Here is a 25,521-nt window from a genome sequence, read left to right on the forward strand (position 1 = left end):
TGGAGCCTGGAGCTGCCAGTGTGAGGCTCCAGGGGGGTAAAGATGAGGCTAAGATGAGAGGATCCGGCACCTACACCTCCCCCCGTGTGCACACACAGCCTGGTGCTTGCAGCCATGTGCTGGAGGGGACAGCCAGCATCCTGTCCCCCTGTGATGCTCTGATACTGGGCAGTGGGCAGCATGTGGCAGGATAACCTCCTGGGCGCCTAGTCTGGGTGATTTTCAGGGAGTTGGGAGCTCAGGCAGGGAAACTCCCTCCCATGCTGACTCTTTTCCCCAAACAACTCGTGCAAACCTGTGCCCTGATGCTCACCCTGGTGCAGAGTGTGATTGATGGCATCCTCCTGCCACCACCAGCTACCGCCCTGGTGGCTCACACTGCCACCTCTCCCAGCCCTTCACCATGGCTGCAGAGCCCTGGATCTTTCCAGGCACAACTAGAGTCCCCTGGGAACCAAGTTGGGGGTGGGAAACCCAAATCCCATCTCCTCTTGAGGACACATTACCAAGCAGCCTGCTTGCTTGCAGGAGGGGACCACCAGCATCCTGTCCTTTGTGATGCTCTAGTATTGGGTGGTGGGCAGCATGTGGCAGGGAAACCTCCTGGGCACCCAAACTGGGTCATTCCCAGGAGTCAGGAGCTTAGGCAGGGAAAAAATCCCTCCCAACCTGACTCTTTTTGTGAAACAACTTGGGACATTCCCTGGCAGCCCATGGTGGCACTGCTCCTTACCGTCTCCCCGTGCCCAGGCGATGCTGGCTCGCTGTGGATGCTGCCCTGGAAAGGTCCCCAGGAGAAGCCCTCAGGAAGACTCCTGCGAGTTCTCACCCGCTTCTCCCCATCCTGCACGGCCAGATCCAGCTCATCTGTGGGGAGACAGGCACAGCATCAGCACCATGACACCAACCAGGAGGTCCTGGGCTCAAGAGCACCCATTACAGATTGGGACAACCAGCAGCGGGGTGCCCCAGGGATGCATGTCCACAGGAGGTGAGTGGGAGGGATTAGGCTGCTCCACTACCAGCCAAAAGCTGGTGGTGGGTGCCTAAGGGCTGCATATCCATGGTAGGTGGGTGGGAGGGATTTGACTGCTTGTTGGTAGTTCTGGACATGGCATGGGGTGGTCAGGCACAGTGAGGGAGCGGAAGGAGCATTTCCTATCCCCACACCCAAAGTTGCAGCAGCTTGAGGGTTTAATGGCTTTGATTATCTGATAAGCCTCTGGTTTAATGGGGGAGATAACATGTTAATATGCTAAGAAGGCTGCTCTAAAATGTTTTAGCCATGCCTTTGTCTTTCAGAGTGCAGATAAGATGGCAGGTAACCAATATGTAGATAGATGTGTGCTGGCTGTGTGGTGGGAAGGGGCTGGATGATGTACACCAAAATGGTGCTTCTCACACCAAACACTGGGCCACCAACAAGGCTCCTTGCCTGGCTGGTCCCTCCCATGAAGGACCTGAGGGACAGGAAGGCTGCCAGCACCCCAAGGTGCTCTGAGGAAGAAGCAGATTCCCACCACCATCATGCCAGGGAAAAGAATCCCCCTAAAGCCACATGCCCTAAGCCTTGTCCTTTGAGGTCACTGCAGCTGGTGCCCAGGTGCCATGGGAGCGGAGGTGGCTGTGCTGGTCTGAAGGCAAAATTGCTTTCAGAGCTAGGAGCTCGGGGAGGATAAAGTGATCCCATGGCTGTAGAGATTGAAATCTGATGTGTTTATTAGCTGGGCTGACATCTGGATCCTCTTGGAGCTGGGGTAAATTAAGGTGAGTGACTGGAAGTGCTGGGTGGTGACCATGATCACCTGGGTCCTATTGTCACCCGCAGGTGCCCCGCATCCATTGAGGAAACCCTGAGCTGCTAGGGACATGGCTCCAAGCACATTCCCAGGAGAGCAGATGGTGTCTCTTAGCAAAATCCACCAGGAACTGGGCTGGAGACAAGATCTGCAACAGTGCTGAAGGTCCTCAAGGTCTTTGGGGGTCACCGCCCGCAGCACCTTGGTACCCTAAGCCTTGGAGCCATCAGTGATGTCTTGTAGCTGGCATGCTCAGAAAGCTGCTGTGGGGATCCCAGCTTTGTTTCCAGCTGGGATTTCATTGCCAGTCAAGTAGTTTCGGGAGTGAGCACAGCACTGGCTCTGCCTGCTCCACATCCCCAGCATCACCCTGCCTGTGCCCCCACCAGCTCCATCTCAGGGTAGGGAGGAGGAGAAAGGCTGGGGCTTCTGAGGAACTGATGGAATTTATTCCCTGGCATGAATCAACACTGAGGATAGGTGGCAGCAGCCCCTTACCTGCCTGGTCCCTCCTGTGAAGGACACAGGGGGCAAACAGGGAACAGAGCTGCTGGGCAGGATGTGGCCATCAGCAGGTCTGAGCAGGGCAGTTGGCCCCTTGCGTGGTGCAAGTCACTCCATGTTTCCAATTCCCAATGTGCTGCTGGAGTGCTGAGCTACCTCCAGCCTCTCCATCCTGGTCCCAGCATCCCCAAGCCACTGATCCCCACCTCTGGCTATGGGGAGAGGACAGCAACCCCCCAAACCTACAGGAGAAGTCCAACAGAGATGGCTCCTCTCTGACTTTGCCACCCCATATATCTGGGTTGCTTTTGGGGAACAGAACCCAACCATCACCTCCATCCCTCCCCACGTCCCCCGCCCTTTTTTTGCCCCCCTCCCCCCCCCCCCCCTCCCCTCTGTCTCACTGGTAATCAGCAGCGTTTGGGTCAGGAGACCATGTCTCCGAGATAAGAGCGTTCGCCTGACACTTCCCATGTCAGAGCACTTCATCTTCTGTGTATCAATCCCCAGCAGAGAAAACACGCAGGCGCTGATAAAGAGAAAACCGTTCCAGACAGGGGGACAAAAATAGTGCTGCCGGAGCTGGCCCTGCTCCCTGCCACCACCCCACGGCCACCGGCTGCTGGCCCAATCACAGAGCTGTTTCACTTACAGAAGACCTCTAAGCTCATCAAGCCCAACCATCAGCCCACCACCACCACGGTCATTAAACCATGTCCTTAAGTGCCATGTCTACAAGTTTATTGAACCCCTGCGGGGATGGGGACTCCACCACCGCCCTGGGCAGCCTGTTCCAATCCTGGACCATTCATTCAGTCAAGAAATTTTTCTTAATATCCCACCTAAACCTCCCCTGGTGCAACTTGAGGCCATTTCTTCGTGTTCTATAATTTGATATTAGGGAGAAGAGGCCAACCTGCACCAGGCTCCAACCTCCTTTCAGGCAGCTGTAGAGAGCCAGAAGGTCTCCCCTCAGCCTCCTTTTCTCTAGGCTGAACAACCCCAGTTCCCTCAGCTGCTCCTCACAAGATTTGCTCTCCAGACCCCTCACCAGTTTCATTGCCCTTCCCAGGACCTGCTCCAGCATTAAAACGTCCTTCTTGTAGCAAAGGGGGGTGGACACAGAGAATCATTAAAGTTGGAAAAGACCCTTATGATCATCAATTCCAAGAGGACACAGTCTCAAGCTACACCAGGGGAAGTTTAGGCTGGAGGTGAGGAGAAAGTTCTTCACAGAGAGAGTTGTTAGCTATTGGAATGTGCTGCCCAGGGAGGTGGTGGAGTCACCATCCCTGGAGGTGTTCAAGAGGGGACTGGACGTGGCACTTGGTGCCATGGTTTAGTAGTCATGAGGTGTTGGGTGACAGGGTGGACTTGATGATCTTTGAAGTCTCTTCCAACCTTATTGATTCTACGATTCTAAGTCCAAATGTCAACCCCACACCACCATGTCCTGAAGTGCCACGTCTGTGACTCCACCACTTCCTGATCCACCAGTGTCAAAAAGGGGTAGTGGTGAACCCACATTGCCACTGCCACAAAACAGAGAAAGGAAAAGGTGACTCCCAAATGAAACACACAGCTTCTTCCCTGGCACAGGGCAAACTGGGAGATGCTCTGTGTTCACATTGTCTGCACTTTGGGAACAAAGCCCAGTGTGAGCTATGCCATGTCCCCACGCAGCACCGACCTCACTGTGGGGAGCAGTCCCCATTCCCACGCTCCAGTGACTTTGGATTCAAGCACACCACCTTGCCTTCAACTCGGGGAGGTTCAGAAGAGCTGGTGCCAGCCTGTGGGGTGCCCCAGGTGACCCTCAGCAAACTCTTTGGCAAGGAGCAAAGTCCTTGGGTGCAGGTCCCCTCCTCACAGGTCCCACCCCAACCCCAGCAGGTGAACACCCCCCATATCTCATGAGGCCATCAGGTCCCAACCTGGTGGCATTATTGCAGGAGGCTTTATCTCCCAGATCATTAACCAAATTGGGGAGGGACCTGCCTGTTTGCTTTGGGCCACAAAGAGAAGTGGCAGAAAGGAAGGAAGGAAGGGAGGGAGGGAAAAAAGCCTTGGTGCACCTGCTTGCTGTGTTGTGGCCCTCAGTGCTCTGCTCACTGCCCAAACACAGGGGGTTGAGGCTGCTCCCTGCCCACCCCACAAGGTCCACCAGTACCTGCTCACCCAGGGCTGCACCTCAGCTTATCTCCCCATCAAGAGCCTTCAGAGCAATAGGCTGAGCTGGGCTGGAGAGCAAAGATTAATCCTGTCAGCACACCATGGCCACCCATCCCATGACTGATTACTGAGGAGCCATGGCTGGCACCTGGGTCACTGGGGACCTGGGTGTGTCCCAGGTGGGTGTATGGGGAAGGCTGAAGCCTGTGGGGTTGCATGGTGCTGGTGAGCCACCACCATGGAGTGTGACTGTATCTGCCTCCAGCATGGGGTGAAATGCAGGAATGGGATCTGAGGAATTTCTGAGAGACCATCTGCAAGGTGATGCAAGGCATAGTTATGGCCAGGGAAATAAAATCACAGAATCATGGAATCATTTTGGCTGGAAGAGATCTTTAAGATCCAACCGTTAAGCCAGAACTGCCAGGCCACCACTAAACCCATATCCCTAAGCAACACATCTCCACAGCTTTGAAACCCCTTCAGGGATGGGGACTCCACCACATGGTAGTCTGGTCCAGGCCTTGACAACCTTCAGGAGGAATAAATTGTTCCTCCTGTCTAAGCTAAACCTCCCCTAGCACCATCTCCTGTCAGGGAGTTGTAGAGAGACAGAAGGTCTCCCCTCAGCCTCCTTTTCTCCAGGCTGAACAACCCCAGTTCCCTCAGCTGCTCCTCATAAGACTTGTTCTCCAGACCCTTCACTAGCTTTGGTGCCTTCCTCTGGACTCACTCCAACACCTCAATGTCCTTCTTGGAGTGAGAGGCACAAAACTGAATCCAGTATTTAAGATGTGGCCTCACCAGTGCCCAGCACAAGGGGACAGTCTCTGTCCTGCTCCTGCTATTTCATCCAATGCTGCCAGACCAGGATGCTCCCAAGTTTTCTCCTTGATGCTCCCAAATTGCAGCCATATCCACATGTCCACATTTGGTTTCCCTACAGGAGTGAGCAGAAAGGAAGAGCAGAAGGCACCCAACTAGCCCTGGACAAACCCACTGGTCCCATCTCAAGCAGCTCCCACGTCCTCTCACCCCAGCTGCATCTGTGGCACTTGAATGAAACCTGACTGAACCAGCTCTGCCTCTCCACAGGGATCTGGGCTCAGAGATCCCTGTGGTGTTTGCAGCTGCCTGGATACTATCTGGATAAATACTGCTATCGGGGTGTCACGGGATCATGTCCTAGGATCACCACACAGCACTCCTATTAATACGCAGCACTCGGTGCCCAGCCCCGGGAGCTGCCAGCCATGGGTGGGGGTCACAATGCCAGGTACAGCCCCTGCATCAGTCCTGGTGATGCAGAACCTGGGAGAAGAGGGGTGAACTTGTGATCTCTGCTCCCATGTGTGAGATGTCCCCATGGCACGGCAACTGCCAAGGGGCCAAGCATGGCCCACGCAAGAAATGGGATGAACCAGTGGTGCCTGCTCCCATGCAGGATGTCCACATCACATGAGAACCACCATGGAGGAGGGAGGATGGATCCATCCATCCATCCACCTACATAAGTAACTTTAGAATAAACTTTAGAATAGAATAAACCAAACCAGGTTGGAAGAGACCTTCAAGATCATCGTGTCCAACCCATCAACCAATCCAACCCACCTAAACAACTAACCCATGGCACCAAGCACCCCATCAAGTCTCCTCCTGAACACCTCCAATGATGGTGACTCCACCATCCATCCATCCATCCATCCATCCATCCATCCATTCCCAGCCTCCTATGGCTCTCCCACTTCCTCCCAGAGAGAATAGCACTGAATAGAATAGAATTAACCAGGTTGGAAAAGACCTTTGAGATCATCGAGTCCAACCTATCACCCAACACCATCTAATCAATTAAACCATGGCACCAAGCACCCCATCCAGTCTCTTCTTAAACACCTCCAGTGATGGTGACTCCACCACCTCCCTGGGCAGCACATTCCAGTGGGCAATCACTCTTTCGGTGAAGAACTTCTTCCTAACATCCAGCCTAAACCTCCCCTGGTGCAGCTTGAGACTGTGTCCTCTTGTTCTGGTGCTGGGTGCCTGGGAGAAGAGACCAACCCCCCCCTGGCTACAACCTCCCAGCGAGCAGCAAGCTGGAGGAGCCCCCAGCCTCCCCGTCCCAGCTGCAGCTGCTGTTTTTAGAAGCGGCGGAGCGCGCGGCGCGGCGGAAGGAATAAATCCTGACAACTCAACTAGTGAAATGATGTGATGGCACCGCTCCGATAAGATGGAAGGAGCCGATTGGGAAGAGTCTTAAGCTGTGAACACGCAGCATCTCCACTCTTCACCTCCGCTCACAAAGGGAAATCTCTCCAAAGGGACTAAGGAGATTATCCCAGCTTTGCCATCCCGGGTGCTCGAGTAATCAGGGCAGCCTTGGGGATGACAAAAGGAGTGAGGAGGGTTTAAACTCGAGCCTTGCTTGGGCTCAGCTTGGCCTCAGCTTGGGCTTGTTCTGCTGTGCGCCACGGAGAGATGCTCATGGGGACAGCCGAGCTGCTCCTGGCTTTGCGTCCACCTTTGCCCTCCCAGCTTTGGGGTGCCGGCTGGCACCCTGCTGCCCCTGGGAGCCCCAGGGAGACCTCTGCCTTTATCCCTCCTGCTCATTGCTGGGCATTGATTGATTTTTATTGTTTTGATTTGACAGAGTACAAAAGCAAATCTCTGTCAGGCTGAACCCTGCCCCCAGCTCGTGGAAGAGCTACGGCCTAGCCCTGAGAGCAAAGCAGGCACCTCCCAGCACCCAGGCTGGGGCTGGAGAGGGGATGATGACACCCAGGAGGTGCTGCACCCCAAAAGGGATGGGCATCCCACTCACCAGCTGTGCTGCCCAGCTGGCAGGCGCTGGCAGCAGGGCGGGCACTGGCTGTGCCACGCATCGCCCAGGGGTGCCCTGCCCCAGCAGGATGCATCCTGATAAGGCTCCCTGAGACGTTTGTGTTTGGGGTGTTGCTGCACCTTGCTGGGACGTGGCCCCCAAGGGGTGTCCATCCCCAGGAGGTTGCCATCTCTAGTCCAAGGGTGCCTTCGTCCCCAGGAGGTCCCCATCTCCATCCCAAGGGTTCTCCATCCCAAGGAGATCCCTACGCCCAGGAGATCCCTGTCTTCATTCCAAAGGGGTCCCCAGCCCATCAAAGAAAATAGGAGCTGTGCCTGTGGGGATGGAGACAGAAATAAACACCAGGAATAACAACGGGAAGTGCTCAGGGAGATGGGAGAAGGAAAGCTTCCCAGCATCACAGAGCTGCCAGGGATCCTCTGTCTCTGCTCTGTCCCTACTTGTGGGGCTGCTGGGACCCCCCATTTTTATCCAGGCTGGTGGCAGGCAGAGGGTAGGGGTGTACTTGGGGGCAGGGGGGGACAGGAAGCCAGGGAGGGGAGGAAGAGGCCCCCGGAGCCGATGCAGAGGGCAGATATCCCCTCCGGAAAAGGGGGGGGGGGTCACTGCCACAGCACCCATCTGCAGGAGGGGGGGACACACTGGGACCCTTGGGGGAAGCACATTCAGATAGAGGAGGGAGGTGGGAGCTCAGTTTCACATGAAGCTCCAAACCCCCTGATCCTCAGTTCCGGTGCAGGGTGGAGTGGCAAGGCAGCAGTGATTGACAGCTGTCAGTCATCATGAGCCTGGAAGCAGCATCTCAAGGCTCTCACCCCAGAAGGCTTGGCTCATTCCCAAGGGAAAATGGAAGATAGGATGGGGAAAGAGCAGGGAGAAACTGTCTGCATGTTTCAACAGCCTCCAGCACTCCTCAACATAGAGATGTCCCTGCCAGGTGGTGGGAAAGGCTGGTGTGGGTGTCCCCCCATGCTGGGAGTGTACCTAAACTGGCCTAAGCATCCCTCCACCCCACAGTGTCCCCAAACTGGTCTAAGCATTTTTTTTTCACTCAGCAGTGTCCCCAAACCAGCCTGAGAACCCCTCCACTCCAGCAGTGTCCCCAAACTGACCCAACTATTCCTACAACTCAGCAGTGTCCCCAAACTGGTCTAAGCATTCTTCCATCCCAGCAGTGTCCCCAGACCATCCCAAGCATCCCTTTATCCTAGCAGTTTCCCTAGGCAGAGGGCAGGGACCGGCAGGTACAAACCCCAGGCAGGACATGGTCCCTTTAGACATCTCCAATCCAGCACAGGTACCACCACACCCTTACTGGGACCATCTCCATCTTAACACCAAACCTTTGGTGCCAGCACATGGCTTTGCTAGGACCCCAATTCGGGGTCCCTGCACCCCAACTTCTCCCCACCACCCACAATCTAACACAAACACAACTATCAGCTGCCCAGCCCAGCTCCCAGAGATAAAAAAGAAATAGCTGGAATAATTATTCCCACCCACACATACCAGGGTAGAGGAGAAGGGGGAGTGATGGGAGGCGGGGGGGGGGTAGTTAGATGTGACGTGCAGCCAGCCACCCGGACGAGTTGTCCCCTCCTTGTCATGCCCTGCTCACCCCTGATAATAAACCTTGAGGTTTGCAGACAAACTCCGGGCCGCAGGAGATTATTCAGGCAGGAGTCGCGGCGCAGATAACCACAACCGAAGGCGAGCGGGAGGAGAAGGGGAAGGGGGAGCTGGAAGGAGGGGGAAGAAGCCGAGAAAACCCCCAAAGTTTGTAGTTTTAATTAGATGCACCCAAAAATATAAGTAGTTGCTCTGCAGCAGCTTGATAGTCCCTTGTGTGTAGGGCTGGTGGTGGGGGATGGCTTTGCGGGGTCATGGTTCTTGGAATCATAGAATGGATTGGGCTGGAAGAGACTTTAAAGATCATCTAGTTCCAAATCCTCTGCCATGGGCAGGGGAACCTTTCACAGGTTGCTCAAGGCACCATCTAACCTGTCCTTGGAGAGGTAGACCTGACCTGTGGGTTGTAATGAACCCAGAGCCATGGGCTATAGTTAACCCAGAACCGTCATTACCACCCAGGAGCAACTAAACCCTGAACAGACACACTCCAAATCCTCATGGAAACCCAGAACAGTGAAGCTGGTGTGGGAAAAGGGGCAAAGAACCCCCAAGGAGCAACTGTTGCTCTTTTGAGGAAGGTGGTGGGACGTGAGTGGAGGTCATGGAGAAAAAGCCACCCTGAGTTTGCTCTGTACTTTCCATGTTGGTGCCCTGGTGATGTCCTTAAGGGGATAAAAGCCAAAAGCCTCATCCCACCTTGCAGAAAGGCAAGTGCTGGGAGGGCTGCAGCTTCCCAGTAGCTCCCAGTAAGAATTCTCCAATGTCTTGTAACAAGGTTGAGTAGCCTGTTCCTCAGCAGGGCTCTGCTCTCCTCCATTGCCCTGTCCCAACACTACCATCATGTAATTTAGTGGAGCTCTTTATCTTATCCCTCTGGGAAAAGTGGCCAGGCCAGTGATGGGAAGGGAGGGGAGCTGGGGGCTGTGGGTGCTCCTGAAAGTCTCTGCTACCGGCTCTGCTCCAGAGCAAACAAAAATGAGAGGGAAAGATGGAAACCTGGGGTACAGCACAGAGCTGCTGGGGGGAAAGGTCTTGTGGGAATTTGGGGGTGGATTGGGAGAAGTTAGGGTGGTTTGGGAGAACTGAGGAGGATGCATATACTTCCTCCAGAGTCAGCTGAAGATGAAGAGGATGTAGGAGCGGGCACAGAGCATGGCCATGCTCCATCTCAGGATCCTATTGGGATCCTGAACCAAGTCAGGGTGTCCCAGCACCCCAGGTAAAGGGGCAGCACCTCGGTAAATGCTCTCAAATTGAGGAATACAGCCTCCAGCTTCCCAGGGATTTGCCTATCAGCTGGGTGAGCTGCAACTCCCCTCCAGCAAACAAGGTCATCTCAAAGATAAACCAAAATCCTCCTTCTTCCTCGCTGGGGCCAAGGAGCCCCACAGCAAGGTCCTGGCACACCATGGCAGAGAGCTGAGCGGGAAGGCCTGGGGAGACCCAGAAGTCACAGCTAGGGGGGGATTTAAGCCTATAGCCCCCCAAAAAGAGCCAGGGGGAGGTGAGAACCCACAGGGCACAAACAAAGGCGCTCGGAGGAGCCCACTTGTCAGGTTCCCCCCGCCCGGGGCAACCCAACCTTGCAGTGCCACATCTTGGCGGCTGCCATTGCTGACATACGGCGGATCCTGCCAGATAAAAGAAGAAAATTCAGGCTGCTCAGAGTTTCCCTTTTTTTTTTTTTCCTCTCTCTCTCTCTCTCTCTCTTCTTTTTTTTTTTTTTTTTCTTCTTTCACCAGCTCCATCCCTGATAAGTGCAGAGCCTGCAGAGCTCCTGATAGACGGGGCTATCGCGGCGGTTGGTGCGAAAGGAACATCCTATCGCTGCGGCATCGCCGGACCGCCATCAACTCCCAGCCACACAGAAATTAATACCACTCCAATTACCAGCAGAGGAGATGGGCTGGGAGAAGGCGATAATAAAAATCTCTTTTACATAAAGAATGCAAATAACCAGGGAGGGAAAGCTGGGGGGGAGTGGTGGGGAAGGGGAAGGCATGGCTGGAGAGGAAGCTTCTCAGGTCTTTTTTGGGGAGCTCGTCTTGCTAGGGATGTGCAGCAGTGTGATTCTCCTCCCACAGGGCCTCTCCCCCAGGGTATAGGGTTTGGCACTGCAACCCCCCTGCTCCCCACCCTGCTTTGGGATGCCAGGGAAAGAGCTGGGGGGGGGGTGGGGGGAGGCAAAGGGCCGAGGAGAAGATAAGGAGGAGCCGGGGTGGCCTCGCAGCTCCTTCCTGCCCCGCGCGCAGGAAGGGCTGGGATATCAGCGGGGCCAGCGAGAGCTTCCCCTCGGATGGGGCCATGGCTCCCCGTGGGGATTTCAGCAGCTGCAGCAGCATGTGCAATGGCAGCTGGCGTTTCCCAGGGCTCCTCCTCTATCGCCAAGCCCATTCCAAAGGCTGGTGGCCTTGGGGACGCATCTATGACCTGCCCTCCACTGCACCCATCACCAGAGAGCAATTGCCGTCCTGCACCATAGAATCATTTTGCTTGGAAAAAGCCTTTAAGACCATTGAGTCTGTTAAGCCAGCCCGTCCAGGTCACCACTAAAACGTGTCCCTCAGCACATCTCCATGGCTTTTCAGCCTCTCCAGGCATGGTGACTCCACCACAGCCCTGGGCAGCCTGTTCCAGGCCTTGACAACCCTTTTTAGGGAAGACATTGTTCCTCATGCTCAACCTAAACCTCCCTTGGCACAACTTGAGGCCATTTCCTCTTGTCCATCAGCATCAGCTTTTGCCATTATGTGCTGCTCTGAAACCAGCTTTATCAGCATTGCCCAGCCAGGAGCTCCCAAAGGAGTAGCAAGGCATGGGTAGGAGCCCAAAAAGTGGCACATCCACCTTGGGGGTGTCTTGGATCTCCCCATTCCCATCCCCATTCACCTGCTGGGTGCCATCCCCCGCTGATGGGCACCCACAAACCCAATCTGAGCAGCAGAACCCCAAGCATAACCCCATCAGCAGGTTGGTTTGGAGATAGTGGGGTGATAGGACGTGGGGTGCCCACACGGCACGTCTGGCCTCGCCGTGCTGCCAGGGCACCGGCGGCCCCAGCATGAAGATGCTGAGAGGGAGATAGAGACTGCATTTGCTCCTTGGGGTTTTGATAACCATCACCAAACCACTTGAGCGTCGCTCTTGTGGTTGGCAGCACCATCACAAAGTTGCCCTCATCAGCACGGGGTGTCACAGGATGGGGTCCAAACCCTCCCTCCTTGCTCCCAACTTGGTAAAAAAGCATCCCAACAGCAGCTTGGAGACATGGAGGACCACACCTATCATCTCATACCTCCTCTCCCAGCTGAAGTGCTGGCATTTGCAGCCTGCCCACCATCCAGGCCTCCTCATATTGGTTTTTGCCAATGAAAGTGAACGTTCAGGGGCTACTCCAGCTGGGAAACCAGGATGGAGCGGGATGACTGGCCGCACACTGAGGACTCACCAGGCCCATTCCAGGCATCTGGCTCCTTTGGGTTTTCTCCAGCATCTGGCTTCTCCAGCTCCTTTGGGCTCTCTGGAGTGTCTCTGGACTCTGCAGCAGGAGAGGGAAGGCAAAAGGTCACAATCAGGCAATTTCTGAGGCAGCATCTCAGGAGGATCAAGACCACCAGACCAGGGACACCCTAGGGTCACAATGTGCAAAGGAAGGGGGGGGTGTGTGTGTGTGTCTGTGTGCCACCCTCAGAGATGTGCTTGGGGGGGTTTCCCCTCAAAATCCATCTACAAACCCTCCATTGCCTAGCCATGGTGTCCCCTGTGACCCACAGAATGACCCATTAAGGGCACAAGTCTGTGAAGATGCTGAGGGGCCTGGAGCACCTCTGTGAGGAAGAAAGGCTGAGAGACCTGAGGCTGTTTAGCCTGGAGAAGAGCAGCCTGAGAGGGGATCTGCTCAAAGCTCAGCAACAGCAAAAGGATTGAGCCAGACATTTTCATTGGTGCCTAGAAACAGGATGAAGGGCAACAGGCACAAACTGGAACCCAGGAGGTTCCATGAGGAGAAATGCCTTGACTTTGAAAGTGCTGGAGCCCTGGAGCAGGCTGCCCAGGGAGGTAGTGGAATCCCCTTCTCTGGAAAGATTCCAAACCCACCTGGACATTGTGATCCTGGGCACGCTGCTGTGGGTGTCCCTGCTTTAGCAGGGGAGTGGGACAGAATGGCAGGGCTTGAAAGGAACCTCTGCAGATCACCTAATCATCTAAATTCCAACCCTCACCATGCTGAGATTTGGGGGTTCTATGACACCCAAGCCACGCTAGGCCAAGCCCCCACAACCCCCTTCTCCAAGCCCGCTCCAGATCTCCGCCATGATTCCACGTCACCCAGTCCAGCCCAGCTCCCGTCATGACTCTATTTGTGGTGTATTCATAGCAACTTGATAACAATTATTTTCTCCATTAACCGCTGCTGGAGATGGAGCTGATAAGGGCCTATCTGCATATGACAGTGTGGAAGATTAGTGCCCAAAGTACATGTTTGCCTTGGCGTCCCGGGGCGGATAAAGCCGCGCGGAACCCAATCGATCGGGCGCCAGGGCGAACACCCAAGGGTGACGTCACCCACATTTGGAGATTATTAATACAGGTGATAAGCAGGAATGATTAACATCAAATAAATCAATCACTGGGTATAAAAGTCCTATTATTTTTGGCTATAAATCAAAGTGCCTTGGCATATCGATTTCTAGCCATCGCGCTGAAAGCTTTAGTGGCCGTTATTGCTGCTCGGCGTTATCTCTGCTATCACCTCCTTATCAAAGCAAGGCTAGTGCCAGGTGCAGCTGCGTGCCCGGGCTCTCGGCTCCCTTGCCCCTATCCTGCTTCTCCCCCCTCCCCCCTCCCTGCCACCATCAGATAAGAACCACTCGCTTCTCCTTGCTGCTGAGCAAAGTTTGCATCCCTGCCCCGCTGTTGGCATCACCCCGCCGCTGGCATTACCCCGCCGCTGGCATCACCCTGGTGGGGTTTGGGGGATGCTTTGTTCTCTTCCCCCCCCTCTATTGCTGGTGGATGATGGTGGCGGGGTTTTTTTTGCCATGAGCTCGGCACAGCCTTGCCCTGATGTGGTTTATCTCGAAGGGCACTTGCAAACATGAGCTGATTAGGATTTGCCCCAACCTCCACAGGAAGGAACTTAAAGGATATCTGGGGAACTGCTTCAGCCCAGCCCTGAAACGCAGCCACCTCTGGGGTGGGGCACGGCACGGCACAGCACGGCGGCAGGCAGGCGACAGCAGGCAGGAAGCAGGCAGCAACGGCCATGGCCCCCCAGTTCACCCCCAGTTCACCCCAGTCCTATTTGTGGACCTACTTGGTGCCAATGCTTGTGGCCTCAGTGGCTGCTTTGCACTCTGAGAGTCACTTTGCACTCCCAGGAGTTATTCTGCACTTTGGAGGGGTCACTTTGAACCCAAATAAGTCATTTTGCAGCCCAGAGGGTCACTGCATCCCTGGGGATGGGCACTTTGCACCCCATGAAGTCACTTTACATCCCTAGTGGACGGTTACTCTGTATCCCAAGGGGTCCTTTGCTCCCCAGGGGAGTCACTTTGCATGCTAAGGGGTCAATTTCCATCCCAATGGGTCACTTTGCACCCCAAAAAGTCATTTTTTATCCTTGGGAGGGGTGTCACTTAGCACCCCAAGCAGGGTCAATTTCCATTCCTGGGAGTCACTTTACAACCCAAGGAGTTCAGGAGCACTAAACCAACAGCCCAGTTGTTGATGGGTGGGCACACACCACCAGCAGAGATGATGCCCAGTATGCCACTAGGCCCAGGAGGCTGCTGTGGTAGCACAGACTGTCCCCACAGTCGGGGGGCCACACCATGCTTGGCCTCCCATTATGATGGTGGGGCTCACCTTCGCTGCCGGGGGGGCTGGAGGTGTCACGTTCAGCAGAGCCCTCATGATCTGAGGTGGTCCCTTCCCTCTCCAAGGGGCTCTTGTCCCCTGCCAGTCCCTCCTCGCCTTCCTCCATTGCTGCCAGGGAACCTGCCAAAACACAGAGAGGCTGGTTAGAAGGGGAAAAATACATCCCAGTTGGGTTTTCCCAGTTGGGACATTGAGGATACCAGTGCTTTGAGGGATGGCAAAGGGCCATTTGTATGACCCACCATGGACACAGGGCCCGGAGAAGATGCCCAAGCGATGCTGAAGAAGATGCTCTACACCCCACAGGAAAAGAAACACCCTCCCTTGTCAGCCCAGCATTGCCCTGGGGTCCCTTGTCCCCTTGCCAAAAGGAGTTTATAGAGCCAACAACTTGCTCCTAGGTGTCCCCAAGGGATGCCTAGTTTGCTCCCCAGACGCTGTGGGAAACAAGCCATATAAGCACATGGCGAGGTGCCCAGCCCATGGCACCTCTCACCCACCCTTCCCACCCAGCACATGCCCAAGCTGGTGTGAGGAATCCAAGAAATTGTCCCCAGTACCCCTTGACTGATGGGGTACCGATGACAGAGCCCCATCACTATGCTCATAGCTCTGGGCAAAGGGAGATGGTGCAGTGAGGGCACAAGGTTGCAAACAAGGTATGGGAAGGATGAAAATGGGGTGAAAGCAGGGTAAAAATGGCGGCACAGAGGGTGCAAGAGTGGCACATGGGGAGTGCAAACAAGGAGCACCGAGGGTGAAAATGAGGTGCATGGGAGGTTCAAATGGGGGCAGATGGAAGGTGCAGATGAGGGCACAGCGTGCAAACAGAGCACAAGGGTGCAGAGTGGGGTACACAGAGTGAAAATGGGGTATGGGGGAGTTGTAAATAAGGGCACAAAGGGTACAAACAGAGCTCATGGGGTACAGAGGGTGCAAACTGTGGTGCGTGGAAGATGCAAACGGGGCTAGAGGGTGCCAATGGGCCACGTGAAGGGTGAAAATGGGGTACACGAGGGGGACACCCCAGCAGCACCCCCCAGAACAGCCCTGCCGGCCCACGCTGCTGTTTCCACGGCAACGCAGCATGCCGGCCCGCGCCGAGCCGAGCCGGCCGGCAGGCAGCGGCAGCACACACGCGGTGCGCGCCGCACGACGCCGTGCTGAGGGGGCTGCCCGGTGCCCCGGCCCGCAGCACCCCGCCGAGTCTGGCACCGGGGCGAGGGGAATGGCACGGTGACAAACCGTCTGCAGACCTCAGCCGCTCTCCCTGACTCCAGGCATGTATATTTACAGCCGGAGAACAAAGAGCCCATAATCTATACAAAGCAGACAACAATGAGCGTGGATAAAGAGGCTGCGGGAGAAGGGAAGGCAATTTATTCTAATTCTGCTAATTTCAGTTCCAGCACAATTAAAAAGGCTCTGATAATATTCAGAAACAATCGCCAGCTAACAAATCGTTTCCCTCGCTGTAAATGAAACATTGTTAGGCTAATTTCTTCCTTCACGCCTTCACGGCTCGTGGGCTTCTGATAAAGTTAACCCAAATCTCGCCTTGCTTCGCGGCTTGGCACCTCCAGCCTGGGCAGGGAGGGATAGATGGAGGCAGGGAGGGATGGATGGGGCCAAGGAGGGATGGATGGGCTTTGGGACTGCATGTGGCACCCACCCAGGGGTGCCCAGACCACCCACATCTTGCCCCGTAACAGGAGGGAGGAAAGGATGCTCCATATAAATGAGACTGCAAAGAAGCTGGGGTTTGGGTACCGCTGTGTCACTGAGTGCCTGTGGGGATGATGGGTGGCTGGGAGCATCCCAGTGTTGTGTCATTATGGGCTCTGGATGCATTCTGGCATTATGTCACTGTGGTCCCTGGATACAGCCTGGCACCATGGCACTGCAATCCCAGCAGCATGGCACTGCAAATCCTGGATGTATCCTGGCCTCCTGTCACTTCAATCCCAGCACTGAACTACTGCAGTTCCTGGATGCATTCATGCACTGTGTCACTGCAATCCCTGGATGCATGCCAGCATCCAGCCTGTCCCACCACAACATTTCACTCACCCTCAGGGGTTGCTCTGTCCCCTGGCACTCCTGGTTGTTGGGGTTAACTAAATTACTTGACAGCAAGGCGGGGAAAGAAGAAAAATAAATGGGGGGGAAAGAGGAAAGAAAAAAAAAAAGGGGGGGAAAAAGAGGAAAGACAAAAAAAAGGGGGGGGGAAGAGGAAAGAAGAAAGAGAAAAGAAGAAAAAAGGGGGGGAAGAGGAAAGAAGAAAGAATTAAAAAAGGGGGGGAAGAGGAAAGGAGAAAGAAGAAAAAAGGGGGGAAGAGGAAAGAAGAGAGAAGAAAAAAGGGGGGAAGAGGAAAGAAGAGAGAAGAAAAAAGGGGGGAAGAGGAAAGAAGAGAGAAGAAAAAAGGGGGGAAGAGGAAAGAAGAGAGAAGAAAAAAGGGGGGGAGAGGAAAGAAGAGAGAAGAAAAAAGGGGGGAAGAGGAAAGAAGAGAGAAGAAAAAAGGGGGGGAGAGGAAAGAAGAGAGAAGAAAAAAGGGGGGGAGAGGAAAGAAGAGAGAAGAAAAAAGGGGGGAAGAGGAAAGAAGAGAGAAGAAAAAAGGGGGGGAGAGGAAAGAAGAGAGAAGAAAAAAGGGGGGCAGAGGAAAGAAGAGAGAAGAAAAAAGGGGGGGGAGAGGAAAGAAGAGAGAAGAAAAAAGGGGGGGAAGAGGAAAGAAGAAAGAAGAAAAAGGGGGGAAGAGGAAAGGAGAAAAGAAAAAAGGGAGGGAAGAGGAAAGGAGAAAGAAGAAAAAAGGGGGGGAAGAGGAAAGGAGAAAGAAGAAAAAAGGGGGGGAAGAGGAAAGGAGAAAGAAGAAAAAAGGGGGGGAAGAGGAAAGGAGAAAGAAGAAAAAAGGGGGGGAAGAGGAAAGGAGAAAAGAAAAAAGGGGGGAAGAGGAAAGAGAGAAGAAAAGGGGGGGAAGAGGAAAGAGAGAAGAAAAAAAGGGGGGGAAGAGGAAAGAAAGAAGAAAAAAGGGAGGGAAGAGGAAAGAAAGAAGAAAAAAAGGAGGGGAAGAGGAAAGGAGAAAAAATAGGAGGGATAAAGGAAAGGAGAAAAAAGGGGGAAGAAAAGCAAATAGGGGAAAAGATGTGTAAAAAAGGAAAAGGATAAATAAAAGGAATAGAAGCAAAGGGGGAAAAAAAGGCTAAAAAAAAAGGGGGGGGGGGGGGGAAGAAATAAGGAGGAAAAAACGGAAAAGGAAAAAAAATAAAGGAAAAAGAAGGAGAGAAAAAAAAACCCAAACCCAGAAAGGCAGCCAGGGAGGGAGAGGGAGTGCGGAGCAGGGAGCGGCGCGTCACTTCCCCGGGCTTGCTGGAAGCCCTGCACAGTTATCACCGCACACAGCCTCCCTCGGCTTGCCTGATCTGTCTATTCTTCATTAAGCAAATACGCCGAAATGGAAATGAAAACATAATAGCTATTTGATTCTGGGCGAGATATTTTGCATATTGGTTGGGTGCTGATAGCGGAATTTCATCAACTCCCTTTTTTCATGCTTTAAAACTGAATTACTGAGCCGGGCTTTACAGAGAGAGGGGGAAGAGCCCAAAAGAAAAACCACACCACAGGAAAAGAAACCCCTCTCCCTTCCAAGATGCTCTGCTCTGACGATTAACTCTTCTCTCTGGTGGGTGGGGTGGGGTTTCTTTTTTTTTTTAGATTGATAACAAGGATGGATTCTTTCCTTTTTTTTTTTTTTTAATTGTTATTAAAAATATAAATTATAGCGAGGAAAAAAAACTCGCAGGAAAGCGGCAGCGATGTGCCTGGGGTCAGGGCAGGAGGGTTTGGCGTTCCCAGGGCTTTCTCCAGTGGATGGGAAACCCACTTCGTTACCCAGGTGATGATAGCGTGGCCAGCAAGAGCAGGGAAGTCATTGTGCTCCTGGACTCTGCATTGGTTAGGCCACACATTGAGTCCTGTGTCCAGTTCTGGGCCCCTCAGTTTAAGAAGGGCATCGAGACACTTGAATGTGTCCAGAGAAGGGCAACAAGGCTGGGGAGAGGCCTCGAGCACAGCCCTATGAGGAGAGGCTGAGGGAGCTGGGGTTGGTTACCCTGCAGAAGAGGAGGCTTAGGAGAGACCTTATTGCTGTCCACAACTACCTGAAGGGTGGTTGTAGCCAGGAAGGGGTTGGTCTCTTTTCCCAGGCAACCAGCACCAGAACAAGAGGACACAGTCTCAAGCTGCACCAGGTGAAATTTAGGCTGGAGGTGAGGAGAAAGTTCATCACAGAGAGAGTTGTTAGCTGTTGGAATGGGCTGCCCAGGGAGGTGGTGGAGTCACTGTCCCTGGAGGTCTTCAAGAGGGGATTGGACGTGGCACTTGGTGCCATGGTTTAGTAGTCATGAGGTGTTGGGTCATAGTTTGGACTTGATGATCTTTGACATCTTTTCCAACCTTATTGATTCTATGACTGTGGCAGAGGTGAGAATCCAGCCTCCTGGAATGCAACTTCCTGGAATCAAACCTCCTCAGGGTGGTGGTGCTGTCCCTGAACCTCTTTGTTTCCCCTCCCAGACCCCCTCCCCCCCCCCAGTTTTGCAGCCCTGAGGACAAGGCTGTAGGAGCAAGCACAGGGGTTGGCATTCCCTAGGGAAAAAGTCCTTAAAGAAGGCGTTTGGCCACTCCTGAGCATCACCCAGGTAATGATGGGATCATTTCCCTCAAATTAAGGTTCTCCCAGGGCAGGAACAATGAAGCTTTTCTTGATTCTTTGCACTTGGCTGATAAAATGAACTAAAAGGAAAAATAATAGGGAAAATCCAAAAGGATGAGGGGGGGAACACACATCTCTGGGCTGCCAAGAGTGAGACCCTGGACGCTCCAAGAGCCGGCACACAGACAAGAGCAAGGCGATAAGAGGCTTCGATAACAGAGAGAAAATAGCAACAGCTCCAGACTTTCCCACCGGCTCTGGAGCAGGAGGAGGAGTCCCCGTGGTGGGAAGCAGGTCCTGGATCCAAAGCACGTGCAGGCTAGGCTGATCTGCTGGAAGCAGATCTGCTGGGAGAAGGATGAGAGTGCTGGTGGACAATGAGTTGCCCATGAGTCAGCAATGTGCTCTTGTGGCCAAGGTGGCAAATGGTCTCCCGGGGGGCATGAAGAAGAGTGTCAACAGCAGGTTGAGGAAGGCTCTCCTGCCACCCTACTGTGCCCTAGGGAGGCCACATCTGGGGTACAGGGACCACTTCTGAGTTCCCAAGTTTGAGAGAGACATGGGAGCTACTGGAAAGAGTCCAGTGGAGGCTACAAAGATGCTGAGAGACCTGAAGCATCTCTGTGAGGAGGAAAGGCTGAGAGACCTGGGGCTGTTTAGCCTGGAGAAGAGCAGCCTGAGAGGGGAATCTGCTCAATGGCCAGGAAGAGCTAAAGAGCCTGTGCTGCCCAGCAACACAACAAGCTGTATTGAGCACAAACTGGAACCCAGAAGAAGAGGAGAATAAGAGGAGAAGGTTCTTTGCTATGAGGGTGCTGGAATCCTGGAGCAGGCTGTACAGAGAGGTTGTGGAGTTTCCTTCTACACAGAGATTCCAAACCACCTACATTGTGATCCTGTGCAGCCTGGTGACTCTGCTTTTGCAGGGCATTTAGACTAGATGATCCCCAGATATCCTTTCCAACCCCCCCATGCTAGGATTCTGAGGGGAGCAACTTTCCTTCACTGTCTTGTGTTCATCAGCTAGCAGTGTTTTACAGTTCATCAGCCTCAGGAAGGGCTTGAGGAGCCAAGAAGTGAGGATGAGAGCCCAGAGCCAGGCAGCCTGACACCCTGACCTCATCCACTGGCAACCCAAAGCTGAAGGTGCAGCAATTCCCCAGAGTCCTCAGCTCTGGGGTGTCACACCCCATGCCTAGGGGACAAATGTGATGTCCCCAGCATTACCAGAACCATGTGGGCAGCAGAATGGAGGTTCTCTTCTCCACCCTTCCAGCTCCTCCTTATCCCTGTGCTGATCCTAATTAAAAATAAACTATAATCACCATCATCATCAACAACAACTAATATGCTCTAAAGGAGCAGCGTGAAGCTCCCTATCATGATGCGGGGAATCCAGCTCAGTGATTGCCTCCTTGAGGCCCTCAACCTCCTTATTTCCCCCCCAGATTTTGCAGTCATGAGGAAAAGGATGCAGGAATGGGCACAGGGGTTGGTATGCCCTGGGGAAAGATGCCCTTGAAAGGATTGCAGCCACTCCTGATCCTTTCTCGCTCTGCTGATTTGCTGGGATCCAGCCCAGCGAGGGGATTCCCTAGCATCTTATACAGGTTTGTGCCACGCTGGCACTGCAGCAACCAGAGAGCAACCTGGGCTTCAAATCCCAAACCCACCCATATCTGATGGGACACAGCCTGCCTCTTCTCACACCAATTTTTAGCTTCTGGAATCTATTCATATTTGCTTTTCCCAATGACCTCAGGTGCCCCTGAGCCCATTCCCAAGGGACTGGTGACGCTGAGGGCAAGTGAGGTTTTGATGGCTGAATAACGTTGCTGCTCCCCAAAAGTCATAATCCAGCAGCTTAATATTTTTCCCTTCCTTTTGGTTGATGCTGTTGGGACGCAGAATAAACCATAATGCTCCCCAAAATGGGAATCTCGTGGTGGAGGAATGGGGGCTGAGACTCCCCCCCATCTTTACCTCCCCAGACTTCATCTTTGGATGAAAATGAACCTTTCTGAGCACAAACCAACTTTCTCCTCTATCAGCCCAAATGCAGCATCCCAGGACCGTGTCCCTCCCAGGGAGATATCAGCACATTAAATATCAACCCCATGCACAGAGCTGATAGCGGTTGGGGCCAGCCCCTGCAGCACCTATCTCTAATTTGGGTCCCTTCTCCATCACCCCCCTGGGATAAAACTCAGCCTGACCCATCCCATGGTGTCCTGGGTTAAGAGGGTGAGGAGAAAAAACGAGAGAAAAGAATGACTGAGGAGGTGGCAAGTAGAAGGGGGAGGATATATAACAACTTGCTATTAAATTAAGCTGAATTTATCCAGGAGGAGAACGAAGGTTAGTGGGAGGTGCTGGGATTGCTCATGGAGGGGGGTGGGTGGTGGTCTAGTAATAATTTATTATTAAATTAACAAAGGATTGTTAAATTAATAAAGGATTATTGAATTAAGAAAGGATTATTACATTTATGTTGTATTTAGGACTCCTTTTTCCAAGAGAGGAATAAGGATGGGGGGGGGGGAGAGGGTGGGAGAGAAAGTGGAGGTGATGAGGGATGCTGTGATTGCTGGGGGTGGGTGCTGTGAATGGTCACTGAGGGGTAATAGTACTTATTTATTAAGACTTAATAACAGTAATACAAAATATTACTGTTATTATCAATTATTTAATAACAATAATACTTTATTTAGCTCTAATTTATCCAGGAGGGGAGTAAAAGATAGTGGGGGAATGGAGGTGGTGGGTGATGCCCCAGTACTGATGGGGAAGGGGGGGGGGGGTTATGGGTGCTGCAAATGTTTATGAGGGGTCATTGTAATAATTTATTAGTAAGTTTATTAAGCACTTAGGCTTAATTAGTCCAGGAGGGGAATAAAGGGTGGTGGGAGAATGGAGGTGGTGGGGGAATACTGTGATTTCTCATGGCGGGGGGCAGGGGGGGAAGGAGAGGGGGAGTAGGATGCTGCAAGTGCTCATAGGGAGGTGCTGTGTTTACTGATGAGGGGGTGGGTGGGTGTAGGTGCTGTGAATACTCATGGGGGCAGGGTGAGTACTATAATAACTTATTATTCAAATTATTGATTATTTAGGTTTGATTTATCCAGGAGGAGACTGGAAGATCATGTGGGTATGAAGGTGGAGGAAAAATAGGAGGGTAGCAGGGGGTACTGTGGGGCTGTGTGTAGTAAGTGTAGTATTAAATTGTTATATGAAAGTATTTAGGACAAATATTTCCAGAAGAGAAATAAAGGACTGGGGGGGGGGGGGGGGGGAGGGGAATGGAGGTGATGTAGGAATAGTGGGGGAATGAAGGATAGTGTGTGGGGTGCTGTGATTTCTCATGGTGTGGGGGGGGTAATTAAATTTAATATTACATTAGTATATAAAGAATCTGGGACAAGTTTTTTCCCCAGGAAGGGAAAGAAAGGTGGTGGAGGGATGGAGGATAGTGAGGTGTGCTGTGACTTCTCTTGGGGAAGGTACTACAATAATTTAATATTAAGTTTACAAAGCTATTTAGGACAAATATTTCCAGAAGGGGCATAAAGGATCATGGGGGAATGAAGGTGATGTGAGAATGGAGGGTAGTGGGGATCCTGTGATTTCTCATGGCAGGGAGGATGCTGCAACTCCTGCTGCGGGGGATAGGGGGGCTGATGTTCACATCCAACCACCCTAAACCCACCCCCAGGTTACCATCCTAGGCCTGACACATTAACAACACCCCAAGCATCCCTCCTTGATCCAGGACAACACTTCCCAGTGGGAACCTTTAGTTGAGATGGAAAGATGCCGGGAAGCAGCCAAGCCTGAGGAAAAAAACAAGAAAAGAAAAGGAAAGGAAAAACAAAACAAAACAAAACCCAACAACCCACTTTGCAGATAGGGGAAGAGATTGGTTTCAACTGGAGCTGCTCCCCCCTGCCAAGTCCAGCTCCTATCTGTGCGGGGTGCAGTTACTTAACATTCATCACGGCTTGAACTCTGTAACTTTATCAGCGGGCGAGCATGGCGCCGGCGCCGAGCCCAGCCATTCCCGGCGCTCCGATAGCTCCGATAAGCAGCTGATAGATTACAGGAGATTGCTTCAACTTCAGGGGCCGCGATTACCAAGCCCAATAGGGAGGGAGGGAGGGAGCAGCTCCAGCATCAAACGGCAGCTCAGGGATGGGAGGCGGGTGTGTGTGTGTGAAATTAATGATGGGAATGAGAAGGCAGGGACAATGACAATCATGGAATTGCCTGGTTGGAAAAGACCTGGAGGTCATTGAGTCCAGCCATAACCTAACATCTCCCTGTACACAGCTGATTGACCATGTCCCTAAGGGAATCACCCAAACATCTTTTAAATATATCCAGGGGTGGTGAGTCCACCACTGCCCTGGGCAGCCTGTTCTACAGGTCATCATTAAGGTAGAAAATGAGCTCTAAGATCATCAAGTCCAACCATCAACCCAACACCACCATGGCCACTAAACTGAGTCCCAAAATGAAGTGACTTTATGTTTCAGGTGGAGTTGATAACACCCTGATGGATTTTTAAGAGAGGAAAAGTGTAATACAGGTGTCCCAGTCTCTGTCCCCATCTCCCACACATCAGATGGATGGGAGCAGATTACTCCACAAGGGGATGTGATGCTTAACGTGGTCCTTCCCAGCTGGCAAGAAGATTATGCTCAAAGTACAGGAAGGAAACTGAGGCAGCTGGTGGGGCCTCTCTGCAGCTGGCAGAGACAGGCTGGTCCCTATTGGGACCACCCAGGGGTGTCCTCCATCCCAATCCCCATGCACAAATAGTTTGAGATGTTTAACGCCATGCTGACCCAGGCAGGATTTGGGCAGCCTGGTGCAAATTCAAGCTGGGGAGCAGCTGGAGACCCTGATAATATGGGAAAAAACTTCATCCATGAAGATCAGGCTCCACATGTGCACGAGTGTGCAAGGTGACACCAATGTCTGAGGTGGCATGGACATGCAAGGTGGCACCAAGCTCGAACGCTCACCATCACCACTTCTGCTCTAGGTGCCTTCCTTGCTGCTGGCCAAAGGGAGCTTTTCTGGGCAATTCCCCCCTCAATTCCAGTACTTTTTCTCCCACCTGGAATAAAGCTGTTGTGGCTGGGAAAGGCTGGGAGCAGGGCGGGGAGGCTTGCCTGGTGACAGGGCCCAGCGGAGCACATCAATACCAGGTGACGGCGAGGCCAGAGGTCAAGCTCTTTGCTAATCTAGCGACAAATTACCCTGGAGATGCCACGTCAGAGCCATCCCCCTCCCCATGGGAAGTGCTTCCAGGTGCTGTTGAGTCCATCCCACTGCTGGGACAAACTTCAACCTCAACCCTGAGCCTTTTATTCCATGATAGCACCACGTGAGGACAAGTATGATGGAGGGATGGAGGACATGGCCCAGAAGACCACCAGACCCACCACCGAAGACATTCTGGTTGAAGTCTTCCTCCTGCTCCCAGTCCTTCCAGCATGCCCACTACCACCTGCCAGTGCCATTCTGGACCACTTCAGGGTCTCCACTTAGCATTGCACCCCCAAAAAACAGGGACCAGGAACAGAAAAAAAAACATATCCCCCAAAAAGCTACACCACAGTTGGATGACCCATCTGCAAGGAGCAGCATGGGCTGCTGGCACCAAGCCTGGCAGATGAAGGTCACAAAGGCTGTTAGGACAGCACTGTCCCAGCAAAACCCTCCTGATAAGACCTTCCTCTTTGTTGGACCAGCACAAGCAGCACAACCTTTCCATCAGCAGTGCCTTCAACCCTCCTCTTCCTCCAGCTCCCAGCAGCGTGGCCGTTCATGCCCGACGCCGAGTTTGCTCTGCGCAGCCCTGTGTGTGCCTGAGCTGCCTCTTTTTTTCCCCCACCCCTTTCTTTTTCTTTTTCTTTTTTTTTTGCTTTTTTTTTTGCTTTTTTTTCCCTTTCTTTTTTTTTTTTTCCTGTTCTTGGCA

The 25,521-nt window shown here is 53.0% G+C and overlaps 1 protein-coding gene across 1 annotated transcript in view; it reads right to left on the reverse strand.

Moving 5' to 3' along the window:
* The window catches only part of ZFPM1 (zinc finger protein, FOG family member 1), a 47,944-nt gene that overhangs the window by 8,475 nt on the left and 13,948 nt on the right, over positions 1 to 25,521 (reverse strand). The window contains 3 exon segments of the mRNA XM_068150799.1: positions 734 to 867; positions 12,395 to 12,484; positions 14,815 to 14,946. Coding sequence (XP_068006900.1) covers positions 734 to 867; positions 12,395 to 12,484; positions 14,815 to 14,946 — 356 coding nt within the window.

This window comes from Melanerpes formicivorus, unplaced genomic scaffold, assembly GCF_026170545.1.
Source record: "Melanerpes formicivorus ecotype bairdi unplaced genomic scaffold, bMelFor1.0.p_v2 SCAF_20, whole genome shotgun sequence".
NCBI lineage: Eukaryota > Metazoa > Chordata > Aves > Piciformes > Picidae > Melanerpes > Melanerpes formicivorus.